This window comes from Pseudophryne corroboree, chromosome 5 (genome assembly GCF_028390025.1).
Source record: "Pseudophryne corroboree isolate aPseCor3 chromosome 5, aPseCor3.hap2, whole genome shotgun sequence".
Classification (NCBI taxonomy): Eukaryota; Metazoa; Chordata; class Amphibia; order Anura; family Myobatrachidae; genus Pseudophryne; species Pseudophryne corroboree.
In genome coordinates this window covers 635,206,439-635,230,473 of record NC_086448.1, presented here as the reverse complement: position 1 = coordinate 635,230,473, position 24,035 = coordinate 635,206,439, and the positions used below count along the sequence as shown (strand labels likewise).

General features: G+C 47.6%; 1 protein-coding gene across 4 annotated transcripts in view; it reads left to right on the top strand.

Annotated features, from left to right (window-relative positions):
• Positions 1–24,035, top strand: part of IMPACT (impact RWD domain protein) — a 94,189-nt gene that overhangs the window by 43,578 nt on the left and 26,576 nt on the right. For all 4 annotated transcript variants that reach the window (XM_063923605.1, XM_063923604.1, XM_063923606.1 and 1 more), the window contains 3 exons: positions 7,063–7,188; positions 8,758–8,858; positions 20,965–21,038. In XM_063923605.1, the coding sequence (XP_063779675.1) occupies positions 7,063–7,188; positions 8,758–8,858; positions 20,965–21,038 (301 nt within the window). The remainder of the gene's footprint in view (positions 1–7,062; positions 7,189–8,757; positions 8,859–20,964; positions 21,039–24,035) is intronic.

Sequence of the window (24,035 nt, the reverse complement as noted above, 5' to 3'; positions counted from 1 at the left end):
GTTTGTTGGGGAAACTATTTCTTTTTCATTCATTAGGGGTCACTGGAGTACTCTTGGGATATGGACGGGGCGTTAGCAGGGACAGGCACATTTAAATATTTAAATTAGTAACCCGCCACTCCCTCCATACTTCCAAGAAGCCTCAGTGTTTTTAGTGCCTTCACCAGGGAAGGGCAAGTTCTGGGTGATTCCAGACTTAACTACGAAGCGTGGGTCCGGGACTGTGTGCTGCTGCGATAGCAGCATAAGGCTTGTCGGCGCCCAGCAGAGGAGCCCCAACATAGACCTTCATCAGCAATTGCTGACTCAGCCTTGGCTACAGGAACAGGACGGAGCTTTCAGAGAAGCCCCATCATTGCATCCAAATCCCGGCAGGTGCGATGAGTAAGGAGCGATTGGTCAGCTCACGCTGTCGCCGCTCTGTGTGTTTACTTTTACTATTGGGGGGGTTACAGGCACTGCGCCCAACACCCTCTCCCCAGCTGCTGTGGAACTACATGGCGGTCAGCTGTCGCTGTTTTGTGTGTATGTGGAAAGTACAGAGATACATAAACGTGGTGGTCAGCTCCTACTTCCTCCACTCCGTTCAGAGTGTGCATGATAATAATTACTGACACTGGGCAGTTCACTGAGATCACACACTCTCCCCAGATAACTGCACATATACGCGGTGGTCAGCTCCCGCTGCCGCCGCTCCACTCAGATCACACACTCTCCCCACATCACTGCACATATACGCGGCGGTAGTGTACCGGGTGGGTGTGAGCCGCAGTCATCCTCCCTCTCTTAGCTGCGTCCCAGAGAAGTAACGAGCATGGTGGTCAGCTCCTGCTGCCGCCGTTCTGTGGGGGTCTGTGCCTGCCTACTCTCCTAGGATCAGGCTCCACAGTGAAATTCCTATGCACGGCGGTCAGCAGGTCGTGGTGCTTCCATGACACAACTTTGCCATGCAGCTACATGGTCATCAGTGCACACGTTTGTGCGCTTTTACAAGTTTGATACTTTTGCAGCATCAGCATCTAGCTTTGACCGTATAGTGTTACAGGTGCAAACCAGCTCTCCTGCCCAAGGGGGAAACTTTGTTACTTCCCAAGAGTACTCCAGTGACCACTAGTGGATGATAAGAAAAGAGGATTTTGGTACTTACCAGATAAATCCTTTTCTTTGAGTCCATAGGGGTCACTGGACGCCCGCCCACAGTGGGTTCACCTGTCTTGTGGTGTGTTCAGTTTATCTTATAAAACACATTATCACTGGCTTATTTGAATGTTATGGTGATTGTTTTCTGTTAAATATTTAAATGTGCCTGTCCCGGCTAATGCCCCGTCCATATCCCAAGAGTACTCCAGTGACCCCTATGGATTCAAAGAAAAGGATTTATCTGGTAAGTACCAAAATCCTATTTTCCTTATTGTGGCAGATTTCTATCTGTCAGCAGATTTTACATTTCCTTTCTTTAACATTTCTTTATTTATTGAAGCATTTCTGTATAGAAGTTAGCAATGCTTACAGGAATATGTTGGAGAAAATAGAAAAGACATAACACAATAAATACAAAACATGGTGCGCGATGTAGGGAGGAGTACAAGAAGAAAAAGTTAACAGGTACAATATTATGGAAGTACAGATGACACCCACTGGTACAAACTGGACCCTTAGAGAGACGGGAACACGCCACGACCTCTAGCCAGCGCTAACAAGAGTGATGGGAGGGTCTCCAAGAAAAATCCTGGTTTCATACCAGAGTGTGCTGCGAAAACATGTATGAGTGGGTAGTGTTTCAATAAAACTTTCCCATGTTGCGAAAAAGGATTCGGTGCGAGATTCTTTTTGAAGTGAGGCCTGCAACCAGTCCATATGGCAAATGAAAAATAATTTTTCCTTGAACATATCTAGAGTCGGGATTGAGCTATGAACCCACATGTGCAAAACAGCTTTTTTAGCTGCCGATGAGATTGCTAAAAGTTATTTTTTAACGGCTTTGGGAGCTCTGGTACCAGGGGGTATGATGCCAAATATAGCCCATTCCGGCGTAAAGGGGATGTAGTTCACTAAATGTTGGGAGGCAAAACGCCAGACTGTTAACCAAAACCGTCTTAAAAGTGGACAGGCCCAGAAACAATGATAAAGGTCTGCCGAAGGATGGCCACATTTGGGACAAGAGGTATCGCTTAAAAGGCCTATTAAGAAACCTCTACGGGGAGAAATATAAGATCTGTGAAAGATATTAAAATACATTTCCGTGTATTTAGCAGCGGGAAACATAGCTATTGAAAAATGTAGCATGTGCAGTAACCCATCAACATCTAAATTGGGAATATTTTCCAACCATTGGGCTTTCCCAGTTTTATATGTAGAATGGTCTATTGTAGTGTGGAGGTGTTTGTAGTAAAAGGAAATAGCACCTTTGGGTAGTTCCGGTCGCAATAATATTCGGTCCAGTTGATTATCCCAATCAGTCGCAGGTAATAGTCTGGAAACCGTGCTGACATAATTTTGGGCTTGAAAAAAAGCAAAGTTCTGGGGGCCAATATATGGGTATTTAGACAGGGCCTCCGCGTAAGATAAAGGTTTATGGGATTCAGGGTTGATTAGTTGTCCTATATTACAAAGGCCTAACGAGTTCCATTCATTAAAAGGATAGGCGGCCTCTCCAGTTTGAAAACCCGGATTTTGCAAGAAAGGCAAATGGATAGATAGGTGTTTGTGTAATTTATATTTATGTCTCAGGGATAGCCAAACTTTCCTCGTAGTCATTAGGAAGGGGATTAGTAGTTAGATCCGTAGAGATCTCAGCATCGGTTAAGTGCAGGAAAGCTATCAGGGACACATGAGGAATGAAATTTTGTTCGAGAAGTGAGTCTGTGTAAATTTGGGTACTAGACAACCAGTCCTTAATCTAGCGAATATGAGAGGCATAGCTATACGTCAGAATGTCTGGAAAGTTAACCCCCCCATTTGTTTTAGGATGACCTAATTTAAATAGACCAATTCTCGCGCGCTTATTGTTCCAAATGAATTTCCTAAAGGCCGATGTTATCTGTAAGAGGTCTTGTCTAGAAAGCAAAAGGGGGAGAACTTGTAATGGGTAAAGGAGTTTCGGAAAATATATCATTTTAATTATATTTTTCCTTCCCAAAAAAGAGAGTTGTACATGGGCCATCGCTCCAAGATCCCCCATAATTTTACAAAGTGTTTTCTTGATATTAATATCCTAGAGATTTGCGATATTTTTGGGAAGAATACCTAAATACGGGAGTCTCTTTCTCGCCCAGTTCAAAGGTAAGTGCGCTGCCCACAAGGGTCTATAAAAGCCTTGTTTCAGATAAAGTGCACTAGATTTTTCAAAATTAATAAAAAAGCCAGAAAGAGACCCCACCCTATCAAGCAATTGGACGGAATTGGAGTTTTGTCCAAAGTCGGATCATGCACTGTGTTGAAGTCACCTCCGATTATCAGTGGAAAAGCCTCCCGCTGTTGTATCAAGAAAGTCATCTGTGTCAAAAATTCCGATACCCGAGTATTGGGAGCGTATATGTTTAAAAGTGTGTCTGTGACGTCTCCAATCTTAACATCGATCAGTAAATATCGACCATTAGGGTCCGGGACAGTGTTTAAGATGGTGTATGGGAGGTGCCATGCAAAGAGGATAGCCACCCCTCTAGTCTTATCGGCACACGATGCCGAAAAACAATCACCCAACCAACCAGCTCGAAGGGAAGAGCCATCACCCTCCCTCCAGTGGGTCTCCTGCAGAAAGATGATGTCTGGGCTAAATTTCTTAAGGTGGGATAAAACACTTTGACGCTTAATGGGAGAATTGAGCCCTCCAACATTCCATGAAAGACATTCGATTGAGTCTTGGGGAGGTGAGTACGGTAAAGTACAGGTATTAATCGCCATCATCCAATCCCAATCTTTACTGTGCTATGTCTGTAGTATAATCTCATTGATATATGGTGGGGTCCCCTATCCCAGTGAGTAGGGGGCAACCCAAAAAACACAGTCGCGGCTACGTGTTCCCATCTCTCCACCCCGAACGCACCGAAACATAATTCAAAAAATTGAAAATGTATCCGTTTGAACATATCACAACTTCCAAAAGACAAAGAATCATGCTTCAATAACCTTTTCTGAATTTTCACAAACCAAAAATTGTCTTGGAGGGTCACAGTAACGGCACTGTGACCGACCATTAGAATCAACAAAAAACAAACAGTAAAGAGAAAAAGGAAAGCCAGTTTCCTAATTGATAACATAATAACCATTATCCTAAGAGGGACATATGAAAAGCAAAACCCTGTCCTCCATCGCTAAATGGATAATAGAACTAAAAAAGGATATCATCACATAGATCAGTACAAACATTCAGCGATTGGGAGACCTCAGGGATACTACTGGTGAACCCAGTGGGGAGGGAGAGGGCAAAAAATGTCTACGGGCCTCGTCCGGGTCATCAAAAAATAAGGTACGGCCATTATCAGTGACCCTCAACTTGGCAGGGTAAAGAAGGGCAAAACGTTTTTGCGATTCCACTAGGAATTTGCAAACTGGTGAGAATGCCCTGCGTTTTTGGGTAACTACCACTGAAAAATCCTGAAAAATCAAGATACGGTTACCGTCAATGACCAATTTGCTCAATTTCTTATATGCTCGTAATATAATTTCCTTCATCCTATAATCAAAATAGCGGGCCACCACCGGTCTGGGAGGAGGATTAGGACCATCCCTCTCAATCCCCACCCTATGAACTCTCTCAACCTGGGGAAACTCTGTCTTGTCAGAGATACAAAGAGCAGGGACCAACTGAGATGCCAGGTAGTCTCCTAGGAGGGAGGGTTTGACATGTTCCGGGATGCCTATCAAATGAAGGTTTCTATTCTCTAGATCGTCTAGTTTTTCTTGGAGCTCCCGAATCATGCCAATGGACGAGTCAGCCGAGGACTCCACATTGTGGACCGTGTCCTCCAAGTCACTAACTCTCTGCTCCACCTCCGATATTCTTGAAGTATGTGAGGCCACTTCTCGTAGGGTGGACTGAAACGAATCCCTAAATTCGTCTAATTTCCTATCAATATGGGGCATGAGTACCGAAAGAATCTCTTTAGCAGTTTGGGACACCGGGGGCATCGTGTCAGGTTGGGGTGCGGGGTCAAGATTCCCAGCCATATTCGTTGCGGGTTGCGAATGAGAAGGGGAAGAGCCACCGGTCTTATGTGACTTCCTTCTGACCATATTGTCAGAAACGGTCCTATTTAGAAACCTCTCCATCAATTATTAAGTGCCTAAAAGGGAAGATCCAGAAGGATCAAACACAGTTCACCAGTAAATAGAAGTATCAGATGAGACACATCTGAAATCGTAAAGTATAACGCCCCAAAGGGATAAGTAAAATTTCACATTACAATATATGAGTATCACACCCCCTACCTACAGAGTAACTAATGAGGAACAGACTCAGACAGTGTAGGGGAAATAACGTTGACACCGAAGTGGTGAATATCACAAAGGGACAGTTGTGAACAGAACGACTGAGGCAGGAAAAAATAAATAAATATATAAAAATAAATAAATATAAAGATGTATACGAAAAAATATACAGGCACCGTCAGTATATAAATCTATATGATTACAGCCTATATAAAGGGAGTATGGTGAAACAGGTGAAAACAAGTGAGAACAAATGAATGGAAATGGGAGATAGAGCTACAGAAGGGAAGAGGGTAAAGCAATAGAAGGAAACAGGAAAAAGAAAGGAGTAAAAAGAAAGAAAAAAATAATTGGGATAATATATATTAAAAAAAGGGGGGGGGGGGGGGGCACGACTATGATACCAAGCAGGACCCCAGTGGAGAGCAGTTCAGCAATGTCCTGGAAGCTCAGCAGTGTCCAAGGTCCGCGGCAGCGACTGCAAGGGGCTCAGGATCACAGCACCCAGACGGCAGTACCACAAGTCAGGGCGCCACAGGAGAGCCAGAGATGCAGTGTGGTCGGCCACCCAAAAGTCCACCACGGCTGTGAGGTAATTCAATAGAGGCGGAGGACCAGGGAGGAATACAGCCTCAGGTCAGACAGCAGGCATATAGGGATATCAGCGGGGATTTTAGGAACCATATATGACCCACATGTGCATGGTGGGAGTATAGGGGTCTCCAGCTCCACCCCCAGCAACAGCCCCGAGAGCAAGGTCCCTCCAGGTAGCGTACAGGCACAGCAGGAGTTATGGGCTATGCAATTAGCCAGATACAGCACGTCATACAGGGCACATTTCCTTTCTGACTTTTACTTCCAGGAGAGAACATGTGTGTGCTGTTGTAGCTGTGCAAACCTTCTTACACAGTATGTGCTGCTTTGCTCAGCTACTGCCATGAAGTAAGGAGGAAGCTGTCTTGGGAGAGAGCATAGTTCATATGGAGCATACTGTATTATAGTAAATACCTTATATTTATTATATGCATGATGCTATCTAATACATGAATGAAAGGGCAATAGAGAACCTACTGATGATAGAGAAGTAATGCTGTTACAGATGTGTCCTCATACAGTATTGCTGCAGTTCTGCCAACCATCCCCTCTCTGCACACCAGGTCCCGTGCAAATCTCTTTCGCCCAATAATGCATTTTTGTCGCTAGGTGATACATAAGACGTACCAGGAGACTGTGCTGATTAATTTGATATGTGACACATGTATATCTGTGTGCAACGGAGTCCGACTCTGCATACAAAGTGAAACAATGCAGCAGTCGTGGCTTTTTTTATTTCTGCGTTACGTTTCATGTGCTTTGTATGCAGACTCAGTCGCGAACAGATATACAAGTGTCGCATATAAAATGAATCACTGCAGTCTACTGGTGCAGTCTACTGGTCTTTGTCTTGACACTCTCAGATCAGGACACGTAGATAAGAATATTTTTCTATCCATGGCGAGTAATTTGCCCCAATTCATGTAATGGTGTATTCAGGCTAGGTGTATGAAGACATATATGTAGATGCTCTTTTCATTACTATTGTAAAATGAATGGTGCTATACTGTAGTAAGTTATACAACTATGTTCTTGCAGGTCCAAGTACAAAACCCACAACAGAAGAAACTGAGGCTGTTGATGATGATATTGGATCCAGTTTTGAATTATTAAATGACTTGTTTGCTACCGCAGTTCTTAATGAGCACTTTGAGAGTTTAGAAGGTATTTTATACTTGTTGTCTCCGTTATGTCAAACACAGTGGTTAGGGAGCAGGATTGAGCGGCAGCAAAGCAAATGAGCTAATACAGCAGAGGGACCACAAGAAAACAGATAACTAACCCCAGTAGTTATCTAGGTAGGCGGTTAACATACCGCCCATCGGGATCCCAGCTGTCTCAATAACGACGCCGGGATCCCGAAGGAGGTAATATACTGCCGCCGGAGTACCGGCGACCTAGGTGATTCCCCCTTTATGAGTGTCCACGACACCCATAGAGGGACAATAAAACCTGCGGCGAGTGAAGCCCCACGGGGGGCTTTGTCTCGTTAGCCCCCCTGCCGGCATTCTGAGTTGATCGCAGCATCAAATTTGTTAGCAGTTGGGCAAAACCGTGTGCACTGCGGGGGGGGGGGCAGATATAACATTTGCAGAGAGATTAGATTTGGGTGGGGTGTATTCAAACTGAAACCTAAATTGCAGTGTAAGAATAAAGCAGCCAGTATTTACCCTGCACAGAAACAAAATAACCCACCCAAATCTAACTCTCTCTGCAAATGTTATATCTGCCCCCCCTGCAGTGCACATGGTTTTTCCCAACTGCTGACAAATTTGATGCTGCAATCTACTCGGAATTACCCCCATTGTGAAATGTCAACTAAATGAAACAGTAAGCAGTGCAGAGGACCTCTCCCATAGAGCCCTGCCCACAACCCACTGATGACCAAAGACCTGGCTGGGAAAATTACCTATGCAGTGGTGAAAACCGCATCGCAATCAGATGAGTGGTTTCCGAGTTTATCATAGTCAAATACAAATAAACAGACATTCTCATTTATAAGATGTTAGATAGATATAAATTGTGTCCAGTCACTGACTCAAAATACAAATAAATCATTTTAAAAAATATATAAAATCCAGTTGCTAGAGTTCGCTGTTCTAAATAAGGATTAGTTAGTCAAGATTAGATGCCATCAATCAATATGTGCAAACAGCAACTTTTCAGATCAGTGTGATTCTTATTCAAGCTCAACGATACATGATGCTGAAGGCCGAGTGTGTTCAACCACCCAAGGCGTGTGTATTTCAGAGAGTGACCGCACAGAAAAGATTGGTATATCTATTTTATAAAATGTCCCTGTTGTTATGAAATAGTTCTATGTGAGGTGATGTGGCGTGAAACAGATACAGACTAGGAGGAAAAAATAGTCCTGTTCATGTTCTTTGAACAGATCGTCTTTCTGTCATTATAATACACACACACATATATATGTCCATCCCACATCCCCCTGTCGCAATCAGTTCAGTGGTTTCAGAGTTTATAGAAATTAGACAAACAGACTTTCTCATTTATAAGATGTATAGATCAGCAAGCAATGTGGAATTAATTTACTGTAGCAAAGGAATTATTTGTATAAAGTGTGTGAAGAAGAGCTGGTGATTTCCCAATGAACAAACCTCACTCGGCCCTAAGCTTACATTAGCAATGTGATCACTGGTGTCTTGTGATTGTTATCGGTAGTGAAATATAGGGAAAATGTGTTTTATTACTTGTTTTCTCATTATTTTGTAGGTGTAGAAGAAGAGGCCCCAACAATAGCACATGGGGAGCCAATCAGTGACAGAAGAAGCACATTTCAGGCACACTTAGCTCCTGTGCTCACCCCTGGCCAGGTTAGTATGATTGAGAACTGTGCATATGTTCTCATTATTCCTAGTAGCACTTGATAAATGTATTTAAAAAAAAAAAAAAAAAAAGCAAGAAAGAAAATAAATCATTTATTATTTTTATTGTAAAAATAATGAAGCAGGGGGTACTACTAAACATAAAGACTTAGGATTTCTGGAAAGTACTCTTTGTGGGGGCACTCTTTATGTTAAATCTTTACTATATAAAGATGAACTTTTATTACTTACTATATACATATATACATAAAATAAAAGTAAATATAATGTGAGTCATGCGGATAGGGACTCACACACACTAATATCATCCTGGATGACCATTCTCTATTTACACAGAAATATGTGTGTGTGTGTCCATACCAGACATCACATACTGTATATCATCAGTTACAGAAGGCGCACCCTCCATACTAAAGTACACTAATAGCGTGTGTAAAGGCTACCAGCTGCCGTAAAATCAATAACTTGCAGTAGCAGAGGAAAATACCTCTATGCAGCCTTATACGAGACATCACTAAAATGTGAAGGGCTCAAGAGTTTGTTCCACAAATGCTCAGAATCCGTCCCGCTGTCTCTGAATACTGTTGGATCAGCATGACATATGCCACTCAACAAAATAATATTGAAGTGGTTTTAGAAGACACACACTGAAAAGGGGTTTGTGTTGTTATACAGAGTATGCATTCCTCCCTGTAACCTTACTCTTGTTCACTGTTTAAAGATTATTTAGTGTAATCACTTTGATCAGACATTTTCAAGTGCCAGTTTGTTTTGTAAACTAGAGGCCAATCACATGTGAAATAAACTGCAGAAAACTTACTGGAAGGACACAAAATGTACTCTTAAGCTGGGTACACACCTAGCTGACTTGATGGCGGGCCTGCCATTGTGCCGACAGAACTGCAGATTCTGGTAACAAATACACTGCATTCATATTTTCCCGCCAGCTGTGAAGTCATTCCCTGTGGCCAGCAGGTCGCTTGTGTACACAACCAGATGCGACAATATATCTGCAGATGGACATTGTTCTCGGACATGGGTGTACACACCCACTGGCTCGCTACCAATATATCATCCATCCGCTTGGACGATATATTTTGTCCAATGTGTACCCAGCATTAGTTTACTGAGGACTAATTACTTGGCCTTTTTCCTTATTATTTGTCATACTGCTCAATGGGTCACTATTTTGGGGTCTGTTTATACTGGCTTTGCCTCCCTATGCTCCTATGGTAAAAGTAGAGATGAGTAGTTTGGTTTTTTTACTCTATTACAGTTGGATCTGAAAACATCATCTTATTTGGCTATACAGCTCCGTGTTTTGGATAGCCGATGAGATGACTTTTTCAGATCTGAACTTGTACTAAGTTGGCAAAAAGAACAGTCAAAACCAAACTGCTAGTTAAAACTAGGCTAGATATAGATCCAGAGACAGTTCAGCGGGAGCATTTCAAAGGAGTGCGACGTAGGATGTGTCTATAGGGTGAGACATTTTGTGTCTCCAGAGTGTGGTACAGTATATGGCAGTGGGAAATGGCTGCAGGTACACTCCTAGCTAGCTGGATTCATATGCGTTTGGAATCTTAAGCTGGGTACACACCTTCTGATGTAATTCTGCATTGCTTCCACCATACACACTAAATGATCTGCTGTACAACAGCGCAATGTAGCGTTACATGCTGCATGAAACTACTCTGCGTCAGCTGTGGATTCGCTCCATTGGACATGCAGCACCTACAGATTTAATGAGCGACAGCCGGGAACAACGAATGGGGGTACACACTATACTATGTGTATGATATATCTTTCCGATCCGCGTCAGAATGATACATCAGACGATAGATTGTACTTGAACTGAGAAGAGCCGGCATAAAGTACTGACATTATTGTTCCATATTAGGTGCGGTGGTGGGGAATGCAGTTTTGGGAGCAGTGGCGTAACTAGAAATTTTTCTCCCCCAAGCCGAAAAATTCTTCGGCGCCCCCCCCCTTTCCCCATAATTGGCACTATTAAAGGGACAAATATGCGCGCGCCGAAAAAGGGTGTGTGGCTCCATTGGAATGGGCGTGGCTTCACATAAAGGGGCGTGGCATTGCAGGAAAAGACTACCTTATACCCCAGTTTTGCAACCTGCACGCCCAGACGTTAGCCACCACAGAAAAGAAAAATAATCCTGATTCATGCCCCTTACATTATTTGTCATTTTTCCTCCTTATAGTAATGCCCAGTATACATTATGCCACATACTGCAATAGCCCTTAGACATTATGCCACACACAATAATGCACATGACACAATATGCATACACCGTAATGCCCCCGACACATTATGCCACACACCGTAATGCCTGTGACACATTATGACAGGAATCGCAATGCCCGTTATACATTATGCTACACACTGCAATGCCCCTGATACATTATAGCACATACAATGCCTGTGACACATTATGACACACACAGCAATGTCCGTGATACATTATGCCACACACTGCAATGCCCCTGATACATTATAGCACATACAATGCCTGTGACACATTGACACACACTGCAATGACCCTGAGACATTATACCACATACCACAATGCCCGTGATATAGTATACAACACACCATAATGCCTGACACATACCGCAATGCCCGTTATACCCTATGCCACACACCGCAATGCCCGTTATACATTATGCCACAGTGCAATGACCCTGAGACATTATACCACATACCACAATGCCCGTGATATAGTATACAGCACACCGTAATGCCCGACACATTATGACACACACCGCAATGTCCGTGATATATTATGCCACACACTGCAATGACCCTGAGACATTATACCACATATCACAATGCCCGTGATATAGTATACCATACACCGTAATGCCTGTGACACATACCGCAATGCCCGTTATACCCTATGCCACACACTGCAATGCCCGTTATACATTATGCTACACTGCAATGCCCCTGAGACATTATACCGCATACCACAATGCCCGTGATATAGTATACAACACACCGTAATGCCTGACACATTATGCCACACACCGCAATGTCCGTGATACATTATGCCACACACTGCAATGGCCCTGAGACATTATACCACATATCACAATGCCCGTGATATAGTATACCATACACCGTAATGCCTGTGACACATACCGCAATGCCCGTTATACATTATGCCACACTGCAATGCCCCAGATACATTATACCACATACCACAATGCCCGTGATATAGTATGCCACACACCGTAATGCCTGTGACACATTATGACACACACTGGCAATGTCCGTGATACATTATACCACACACCGTAATGCCCATTACACATTAAGTCCTACAGTAAGGCTTCTAATTACTTTTAAATTACCTGCTCTTTGCCAGGGGTTTCATGCTCTTGGTTCCATGCACGGTGCCAGGGGTTTTCATGCTCAGGGTGTCACGCTCTTTGCCAGGGGTTTCATGCACTGGGTGTCATGCTCGTTGCCAGGGGTTTCATGCACTGGGTGTCATGCTCGTTGCTAGGGGGTAGTGCTTGTTGCTAGGGCTGTGCTCCCAGTGCCACCTATGTCCCCAGTGCCAGATATTCCCAGGGCCGGCTCTACCATTAGTCAGCTTTAGGCGGCTGCCTAGGGGTGCCAGCTCCTGGAGGGCGCCACTGAATTCATCTAGCAAAAAACTGAAGGATGTCTCTGTATGCGGCCTCCATCTTTTACACTGCGATGGCTTCTGCTGCGGGTCTAATCAAGTGCAGCTACCACTATCAGGCTGTACCACATAGTGTCTCAGTGCTTCCTCTGTGCCGACATGAGTAACATCAAGTCATGTGAAGGCACATAGGATGCGGATGTAACTATGGCTCCCAAGGGGCTGCTCCTCATAGCCCTGATGCACCTCCTGCAGGGTTGCAGTTTTGGGGGCACCCAGGGCCGTCTTAACATCAGAGTGGGCCCCTGGGCAAAGCAATGCACTGGAGCCCCTACCGGTCCTCCAGGGGTAGGGGTAGGGGGTGCTATCAGCGGCAGCTTTGATGTCCCGCAGCCTGTAGGGATGTTCTATCTTACACTCAACATGTAGGACCTGGAGCAGTAATATCTGCTAATTACTCCTTTACTGTACAGATGGTGGGAGATGGGGCGGGAGGAAGAACACTACACTGTAGAAGGGGGCATTGGGCTAAATGAAGTGGCTCTGGTACATGACTCCAGGGTGGTAGGGGGTGTTTAATACACAGGGGAGGGGTGCATAGTGGAGTGGGCTTAATATTCATAATTTTCCAGTGGGAGGGCAGCTTGCTTGACTGCAGATTTCTCCTGTTCCTGGAAATACATTTCTTAGCTTTTAATGAAATAAAAAACTAGAGAGTCCCACCTTTCAGGAGGTACTGGGGACACGTTTCAGGAGGTACTGGGGACACCATTCAGGAGGTACTGGGGACTTAGGGATCAGAGTTCAGGAGCCAGAGCAATCCACCAATGAAAATATAAAACTGCATACCAGGCGGGGCGTGGCCACGGCAGCAAGGGACTAGGCAGCAGGACCGAGGAGCTCCCTGGAATAAAAATCCTGAAACCATCCTGGGGCTCTATATTGCGGTCTCCCCTGGTCCCATCTCCTGCCTATTAGTACTGGGGAGGCAGCGGGCACGGTCACTGCCTGAAACGAGCGCTTCCGGCTCGCGCCAGCGGCCGCCCGGACCTCGGGCCTAGGCCGCAATTCAATCCCCGGCCTCAGTTTTGGAGCTCTGCCGGGCGCGTGTGCGCGCGCGCGCGCGATCCCGCGCCGGAGGCGGACACGGCGGCTGGCGGCTCTTGGGGACAGCGACACCTCACTCCTGCACCCCCAGGGCTTCACACAGGATCAAATCAGCTCCCCTGAGGCCTGGAGCAGGGTGAGAGGAGTGAATAATAAAGGTGCTGGGCGGCCATCTTGCCTGCAGCTTCCTCCCTTCTTCCTTACAGCAGAGTGCAGTGAGTGTGTGATTGTGCTGGGCTGGAGGAGCTTGGACTGGCCCCAGCTGCCTTCCTCTGCCTTTACCCTTGGAACATCACATATTGGATTTACATTTACATACTACTGAATTCACCTGGTTCCCCCCTTCTCCCACTGGCCTGGCAGCCGGCTTTCCCAGTGCCTGGCAGCTGCTGATACTGCATTCACCCTCCTGCTATACCTCTTGACACTGAATAGCGAGACTCTGAGCTGTCCTGGGCATTGATACGATGGTGAGGGGTGGTCAGAGCGCTGCCGCTGCTAAATTGGAGAAGTTCGCACGACAGCCTGCAACCCAGTCGACGCAGCCATCACCTAAGGCCTCCCCCCCTGCCAGAATGGATCCCTCGGCCGGGGCCGACTCGGGGGCGAATACACAACCACCCGCTCCCTCCATCCAGCAGGTCCTGGAGGCTATAGCGGCCAGCGAACAACGTCTGTCGGACAAAATGGAGAAGGTACAGTGTGATCTATCACTGATGCGGCAGGACGTCCAGCGAATACGGGAGAGAGTGGGCGAAACCGAAACAAGGGTCTCCAACCTGGAGGACCTCAGCGGCCCTCTTCAGAGATCGGTGTCTGCAGTCACACAGCAAGTCGCGACAATGCAAACTAAACTCCTGGACATGGAGGGCAGACTCCGCAGAAACAATGTGAGATTCGTGGGCCTCCCCGAAAAGGAGGAGGGGGCAAACCCTGAAGATTTCCTGGAGTCCTGGCTAAAAGAGGCATATGGTGCGGAATCCTTCACCTCCCAGTTTGCAGTGGAGCGGGCTCACCGTGTGCCCTTCCGGCCCCTGCCCCCAGGCGCCCCGCCACGAACTTTTATTGCAAAGTTCCTGCACTACAAGGATCGGGACTCTGTCCTGCGCCTGGGCCGTGTGAAGGGCCCCCTACTCCGGAATGGAATCAGGGTGTCGGCATTTCCGGACTTTGCAGCGGACGTTCAAAAAGACCGGGCCCAGTTCCTTCCCATCAAAAGACGTCTTCGAGACTTGAATCTGCCCTACTCGATGCTGTTCCCCTCCAGGCTCCGCGTAGTGGCGGACGGGGAGACAAAGTTCTTCGGCTCGCCGAGGGAGGCGGCGTCCTGGCTGGACAGGTATGCTCCGGGGGACCGCCAGCTGGCTCCAGACTGACACCGGGTCGCCCTCCTATATGGGCCAACACTCCGCAAGTATAAGTCCAGGGAGCTTCCTCTAGCTTAATAGTTCTGGACTTTGCTGAGAAGTGACATTAACGTACAAAAGGGTTTTTGTATTGGGGTTGATTGATCTGTACACCTGGTACAGTGTTGCCGTAGGCCTTGGGATCTCCAAGGTTAGAGTTTAGTTAGGGATATGGGTATACCACAGTTCGGGGAGGTATACGGGGTGGGGGGAAGTTTGGGGGCCGCCGTTGGCCTCTCAGTAGTCATTATGTTGCTCATTTTGAATTTAAGAAGCCTATTTGTTTGTCAATTGGAGGGTGTGGTGGGCCTGTATTGTTTTATGGGGTCCGGTTTGGGGCTCGGGGCCTGCGGGCGATATGATTATAGGTGCGAAACATCGGTTGGACGGGTGGTTGCTAATAGAGCTGCGCCCCTGCTGATACTTAGACTGACATGCCTCCCTTGAAATTTCTGGCGTGGAATGTCCGGGGCATCAACAACAAAGTTAAACGTTCCCTAGTATTTAAAATGATCAAGAAATATGGCCCGGATATTATTTGCTTGAGTGAAACTCACTTGGAGGGGAATAGGCTGTTATCGCTCCGCAGGCCCTGGGTGGGGTGGGCGTATCATTCCTCACACTCCTCTTATTCCCGAGGGGTGTCGGTGATGATAAGGAGGACTGTACAGTTCGAGATGATTAGGGTAAACACAGATCCTTATGGTAGATACGTATTTCTAGAGTGCAAACTGTTTTCACGAAATTTTTTCCTATTGTCTGTGTATGTTCCCCCCCCATTCTCATACGATGTCCTGCAAAAGGCTGCCTCATTCGTGGCCTCCTCCCCCCACACTCCTGTCATCTGCCTGGGAGACTTCAACGCTGTGTTGGATGCCTCTTTGGACAGATGGAGGACTCCTTCGAGACAGGGAGCGGGGGGCGACTTGATTCCTCCCAAATCTAAATTTGCAGAGTTCCTAGACAGTATGCAGTGGGTAGATGTCTGGAGGGTTCGTAATCCTACCCTTCAGCAATACTCCTGTTACTCGAGTACACATGGCTCCTTTTCCAGAATCGACCTGGCCCTGGTCTCACCGGAGCTTGTGCCCGGCGTGACGGACGCTCATTACGAGGCACGGGGGGTATCCGATCATTCACCCCTGGTGCTGTCACTGGCAGGGGAATGTCAGAGGGGACAGTCATACTGGAGATTGCATCCATCCTGGCTTGCCCAGCTGGGCGAATGCCCAGAATTAGCGCCCACATGGGAGGGATTTTTCGCGGATAACGCAGACACGGCCCCGGCTCCGGTAGTTTGGGATGCATTCAAGGCGTATATGCGAGGTACCTTAATTGGCAAAATTGCTGCCTGCAAGGTGGCTCGCAGGGCGACAGAAAGACAGCTTGAGACAGAGTGCAGGGACCTGGAGACACGCTACCTGACTGAGGGCACCCCTGCGCTGAAGGCCCGATGGCAGACGGCTCAGGGGGCCTGGCTGGCTCACCTCTCAGACAAAAATGCACGCTCCCTCTTGTTTAGGGCCAATAATATATACATGCAGGCGGACAGACCAGGTAGCTTGTTGGCCCACCTAGTGCATTACGACAGGCCTGGGACCACAATAGTACAGCTGCTCGGCGCCGACGGCTCCATTACAGATAACACCCCCGACATTGCACAGCTACTCCTTTGTTATTTTAGGGAGGTATACAACAGTCGACTGACATGTTCCGGGGAGGAGCTAGACCTCTACCTGACAAACATCCCCCTTTCTAAACTTTCCCCTGAGGATAGGGACGCTCTGGATGCGCCTCTGACCTTGGAGGAGGTGGTGTCGGCGGTTGAGGCGGCTCCTAGTGGCAAATCCCCGGGTAGTGACGGTATTCCCACGGAACTATATAAACAGTACATTAAGTTTTTTGGACCTCAACTACTAGACATGTATGTCAACATATATGCCGCTGACTGCCTTCCTCCCTCAATGTCCGAGGCTATTCTAATAATGCTTCCAAAACCTGGTAAGGACCCTAAACTCTTGGAGTCATACAGGCCGATCTCCCTTATCCCCACAGACGCTAAGATCTTAGCGAAAATTCTTGCGGTCCGTGTAAACACGGTGATTGAATCCATAATCCATCCCGATCAAACCGGCTTCATGCCTGGGAAATCCACGTCCATTAACTTGCGCAGGCTGTACACTATTTTGCAGGCTCCTCATGATTTCCCTTCTGACGAGGTCGTGGTCTCATTGGACGCGGCCAAGGCTTTTGATAGTGTTGAGTGGCCATACCTGTGGGGAGTTATGAGGAGCATGGGCTTTGGCCCCAACTTTATACAATGGGTCAAACTGCTATACCAGAATCCACGCGCCAGGGTCCTGGTGAATGGATACATTTCCTCCTCATTCCCTTTGACACGGGGCACCAGACAGGGATGCCCCCTCTCTCCTGCCCTGTTTGCCATTGCCATGGAGCCCCTGGCCTGTTTGATTAGGTCACACCCGGACATTAAGGGAATCAGTACGGGTCCCTGCACTGACAAATTGGCCCTTTATGCGGATGACCTGTTGTTATTCCTTCGAGACTACGCGGTGGATATGCCCATTGTGTTGCGGGTCATAGAGACCTTCGGTAGGTACTCGGGTCTCCGCATAAACTGGACCAAATCGTTTATCATGCCCGTTATGGGCTCCCCCCCCCAGTCCCCGAAAATATCCCTACCGCTGTGTTGGACAGCCCAGTTTAAGTACCTTGGGATCCTGGTTACCAATGACCCATCGGACTTTGTGCCCCTAAACCTTGACCCTGTGGTACAGATGATTGTGCGCAAATCGAGAGCTTGGTGCAAGCTGCCACTGACAATGACGGGTAGAGTCGGCCTCATTAAAATGGTAGTGCTGCCTAAACTTTTGTATGTTCTATTGCAGTCCCCTGTTTACATATTTCCAGCGTTCTTCAGAAAATTAAATAGTGTCCTGACGTCCTTGATATGGGCCAATAGAAGGTCCAGAATAAAATTATCCACTCTTACCAGACAAAAAAGGGACGGCGGCTTGGCATTACCCCACTTCCAACTGTATTATTATGCTGCTCAGCTATCACACATTGGCATGTGGCTCCGAGGAGGGGAGGAAGATGGACTAGGCCGGGCGTTCCTTAGATGCTATTACCCAAGTCTTTCCCCGGCACAGGTTTTGGCGGGGGGTAACCCTTCCAGACTATCACCTCCTATTGTCTTCCAGGCTATGAAGATATGGTTGGCATTGAAGGCCCTACTTGGGTACGAGGGAATGGACCCGGACACTTCCCTGTGGCACTCCAGATTGCTTAGTGAACTGGGGTCCCTGGGGGGCGAGGAGGTATGGGCTCCGTACTTGATAGTTTCGGTGTCCCAGCTATATAGCAATGGCACGTTAAAATCATTTCAGCAATTGAAAGAGGAGTTTGGACTCCCGAACTCACACTTCTATAGATTCTTACAACTGAGACATGCCCTGCAAGCGCAATTCGCAGATTCTGCCCCAACGCTTTCCCCCTTCCCCATGAAAGCATTCCTACATTCACTGGGCCGAGTTAAGGTGATCTCCTTCACTTACTCGTATCTCCTTCAAACGACACATGCAGACCCGCTCTCAAGTCTTAGGGAGAGATGGGAGAGTGACGTAGGTCCCATGGACGGGGAAGACTGGGAGGGCGCTCTGGGTAACCCGAGCCAGGTCACCAAATCGCTGCGGTTTCAACAGATACAGTTTTTTATTCTACATAGATCATACATGACACCGAGCAGGCTGGCCAGATTTAGGACAGATAGCGCTGGCGGTTGCCCCAAGTGCGGGGCTGCCGGAGGTACATTCTGGCACCTCACATGGGAATGCCCGCTGCTGCAGGTGTTCTGGGCCGGGGTCGGGTCGATTCTGGAACATACGGGGATACAGAGGAGCTTGCTGACTCCGAAATTCTGCATTCTGGGGGTGGGAGACCCCGATTCTGGGTCCCGCTGGGAAGACTTGTACGCCCGCAACATGTGCGCCCTTGCAAAGGTGTGCATCGCGCGGACGTGGATGGCCCCGCGACCTCCCACGATACATGCTTTCAAAGGTTTGATAAATGATACTCTAACAAAAGAACGTTATGTATACATGAAGTATAATGCCCTTACCAAATACGAGAAGATATGGTCTCCTTGGATCACTTCCACATACTCATCCCTTGCCCTTCGGACTTAGAGGCACCGACCCTCGCCGCGGTGTGATATCTGGGCCTCGGGGCGCAGAGCCGGACCTCCATCTCTCATCTATTATAGCTGTTTACATATCTGGTCGCCACACCACATCACGCATGTTAGGTAACTAGGCTTAAGTTAGTTAAAGGGTTTGTTTGGGGGTAGAGGGGTTGGGGGCTATCAAGGGCCTGACAGACGGGGTAATTTTTTAATACAGGTCCTGGTTGGGGGGGCGGGAGGAAATACAAAATGTTAAGTATGTGAAACGCGACCTGGTTACAGACTTCAGAAAATATGTATATGGTGGGAAATATGCACGGGAACTGTAAAATGGGGAAATGTCATTCGTATTAGTTTAAGTATACGTATATCCATGGTGACAACAATGCTTTGAACAACGTGTAATCCCAATGTGCCTCCCAGTGTACACTGTAATGTCTGTATATATAAAATCGCTGTTGAATAAAAATTACTCTATTTAAAAAAAAAAAACTGCATACCAGGCATACCAGGCGTGTGGAGCTGGAGCAGGGACCAGCTGCTGGAAGGCTGATATCTCTGGTTCTGGGCATAGTAGATACAAGCTGCCAGTGAAAGGGGAGAGTCCCAGATTTTGGAGTATACCCTCAGAAAACCTCTAAGTCAGACAGAACCTGAGATATCTGGCTGGGAAGAGCAAGTAACAGGCTCAAAAGGCGACCACTGCTTTGAAGTCAAATATCTTTGGTTCCCCAGTGTCGATTTTCAAAAATCTGGTACCCCTGGAAAGAGGGGACCCTCAGCTATCAGCCTAGGACCCTTACACCCCTGGGGCCCTTGGGCAAGTGCCCATTGAGCCCATACAAAAAGACGGCCCTGGAGGCACCGGGTTGAAGCTTTGCCTAGGGTGCATAGAGACCTTGCACCGCCCCTGGATATTCCCCTACGGTGCCATGTACTCACATGCCCCCAGTGCCAAATATAGCCCCCCCCCCTATGTGCCAGGTACACATATACCCCCCCCCCCCCGTGCCACATATGCCCCCAGTGCCAGATATTCCCCCACAGTGCCAGGTACTCACGTGCCTCCAGTGCCAAATATAGCCCCCCCCATGTGCCAGGTACACATACACCCCCCCAGTGCCATATATGCCCCCTCAGTGCCACATATGCTCCCCCAGTGCCCCGCCCCCCGCGCTCCCCCGCTGTTTTGTGAAGAAGGGACACGGAGAGCACAGCGCACGCCTCTCCTGTGTCCCTCCTGGGTCTCCGGCTGGTCTGTTAAAGGAAGTGCCGGTTCGTGAGCCAATCAGAGCTCATGAACGGCACTTCCTTTATTAGACCCGCCGGAGACGCAGGAGGGACACAGGAGAGGCGCGCGCTGTGCTCTCCGTGTCCCTCTTTACAGCAGGGAGGGTTAGTGAGAACAGATTGACATGCGGACGCTCGTCCGCATGTCAATCTGCGCTAAATCAGTGGCGCAGCCCCTCGCCCCCAAGTCGCTGCGGGGGCAGTAGTTACACCACTGTTTGGGAGGATCTCTAGTCAAGTAATTACATCCCTGAAACCCATAGCTCAGAGTTATAGATTCCCCTGGTTCCTTCCACGTCACAAGAGGCAGCTCTATAACACATTGATAGTGCTGAGTCCAGCAGACTTATATGATAGTGTCATCATGAATGTCTGTATTTATATTTATTTGTGTCTTTTTGTTTCTTCATTAATAACCTATTATTCTAATACCATAGGTTAAAAAAGTGCTGCATAAACTATATGAGAACAAGAAAATTGCTAGTGCCACTCACAACATCTATGCTTACAGGTACTCAGTCTTCCCTACCATATGGTTCGTTTGTATAAGCCTTCTAACATGTATGTTTAATGTGAATTAATATCTCAGCAGACAAGGAGCTTCATATATTAGAATATATATACAGTATATAAGGATAAACCAAGTTGTGCGGCACTTTAAGTGTCAGGAATATATAGAGACATGACCTCAGTGCACTTAAGCTTCCCACATGAGCTCCAAGCGCCAGTCTGCGGCCATTCTGCATCATAATGCTCGTCATGCTGGGTGGAGATTAATAAATAAAGCAGTGATTGGTCACTTGTCACCAAAACGATAACAGTGCACGACTTATGGACAAAACCTCTGGGAATGAATTACATCCTATGGCTATTTAAACAAACCAATATTTCTCTTAACACAAACTCATTTTTCTCTGACGTCCTAGTGGATGCTGGCAACTCCGTAAGGACCATGGGGAATAGACGGGCTCCGCAGGAGACTGGGCACTCTAAGAAAGAATTAGGACTACTGGTGTGCACTGGCTCCTCCCTCTATGCCCCTCCTCCAGACCTCAGTTAGAATCTGTGCCCGGCTCGAGCTGGTTGCACACTAGGGGCTCTCCTGAGCTTCTAGTAAAGAAAGTATTTATTAGGTTTTTTATTTTCAGTGAGATCTGCTGGCAACAGACTCACTGCTACGAGGGACTTAGGGGAGAGAAGCGAACCTACCTGCTTGCAGCTAGCTTGGGCTTCTTAGGCTACTGGACACCTTTAGCTCCAGAGGGATCGAACACAGGCCCAGCCTCGGTCGTCCGGTCCCGGAGCCGCGCCGCCGTCCCCCTTGCAGAGCCAGAAGCAAGAAGAACGTCCTGGAAATCGGCGGCTGAAGACTCCGGTCTTCATTAAGGTAGCGCACAGCACTGCAGCTGTGCGCCATTGCTCCCTATGCACACCACATACTCCGGTCACTGATGGGTGCAGGGCGCTGGGGGGGGGCGCCCTGGGCTGCAATTAGAGTACCTTACATTGGCAAACAGCACATAATATAGTCTAATAAACTATATATGTGCAAAAATCCCCTGCCATAATATTAATATAAGAGCGGGAGAAGCTCGCCGAAAAGGGGGCGGGGCTATCTCCCTCAGCACACTGGCGCCATTTCCTCTTCCCAGCTCCGCTGGAAGACAGCTCCCCAGGCTCTCCCCTGCAGTTTCCAGGCTCAAAGGGTAAAAAAGAAAGGGGGGGCACTAAATTTAGGCGCAAACTGTATTTGTATAGCTGCTATAGGGAAAATCACTTTGTGTTAGTGTAAATCCCTGTTATATAGTGCTGTGGTGTGTGCTGGCATACTCTCTCTCTGTCTCCCCAAAGGACTTTGTGGGGTCCTGTCCTCAGTCAGAGCATTCCCTGTGTGTGTGCGGTGTGTCGGTAAGGCTGTGTCGACATGTTTGATGAGGAGGCTTATGTGGAGGCGGAGCAGGTGCCGATAAATGTGATGTCACCCCCTGCGGGGTCGACACCAGAGTGGATGGATATGTGGAAGGTTTTACACGACAGTGTCAACTCCTTACATAAAAGGTTCGATGACATAACAGCTGTGGGACAGCCGGCTTCTCAGCCAGTGCCTGCCCAGGCGTCTCAAAAGCCATCAGGGGCTCAAAAACGCCCGCTACCTCAGATGGCAGACACAGATGTCGACACGGAGTCTGACTCCAGTGTCGACGAGGATGAGACATATACACAATCCACAAGGGGCATCCGTTGCATGATTACGGCAATAAAAATGTGTTGCACATTTCTGACATTAACCCAGGTACCACTAAAAAGGGTATTATGTTTGGGGAGAAAAAGCAACCAGTGGTTTTTCCCCCATCAGATGAGTTGAATGAAGTGTGTGAAGAAGCGTGGGCTTCCCCCGATAAAAAGATGGTAATTTCTAAGAGGTTACTAATGGCGTACCCTTTCCCGCCAGTATTATTTTATTTTTTAATTGATACAACTGTTTCCGTTCTTTCATTTTTGAGATCCAGCCGGCGCCAGTATATTTCTCTCTGCTTTGTATTACTGTTTAGGGACTTACCATCCCTATACCGGCTGCCGCTGACAGCGCACTCACTCAAATTGTCTTTTTGTGTTTTTCCCCCGATAAGAAACTAGTGATTTCTAAAAAGTTACTGATGGCGTACCCTTTCCCGCCAGAGGACAGGTTACGTTGGGAGACATCCCCGAGGGTGGATAAAGCGCTCACACGCTTGTCAAAAAAGGTGGCACTGCCGTCTCAGGATACGGCCGCCTTAAAGGAGCCTGCGGACAGAAAGCAGGAGGCTATCCTGAAGTCTGTATATACACACTCAGGTACTATACTGAGACCTGCTATTGCTTCAGCATGGATGTGCAGTGCTGCAGCAGCGTGGTCTGATTCCCTGTCTGATAACATTGATTCCCTTGACAGGGACACTATATTGCTAACCATAGAGCATATTAAAGACGTAGTCTTATCGATGAGAGATGCACAGAGGGATATTTGCCGGCTGGCATCTAGAATTAATGCAATGTCCATTTCTGCCAGGAGAGTATTATGGACTCGGCAGTGGACAGGTGATGCGGATTCTAAAAGGCACATGGAGGTTTTGCGTTACAAGGGTGAGGAATTGTTTGGGGATGGTCTCTCGGACCTCGTTTCCACAGCAACAGCTGGGAAGTCGACATTTTTACCTCAGGTTCCCTCACAGCCTAAGAAAGCACCGTATTATCAGGTACAGTCCTTTCGGCCCCAGAAAGTCAAACGGGTTAAAGGCGCGTCCTTTCTGCCCAGAGGCAGGGGTAGAGGGAAAAAGCTGCACCATACAGCCAGTTTCCAAGAACAAAAATCCTCCCCTGCTTCCACTAAATCCACCGCATGACGCTGGGGCTCCACTGGTGGAGCCAGGTGCGGTGGGGGCCCGTCTCCGGAACTTCAGCGACCGGTGGGTTTGCTCACAGGTGGATCCCTGGGTTCTACAAGTGGTATCTCAGGGATACAAGCTGG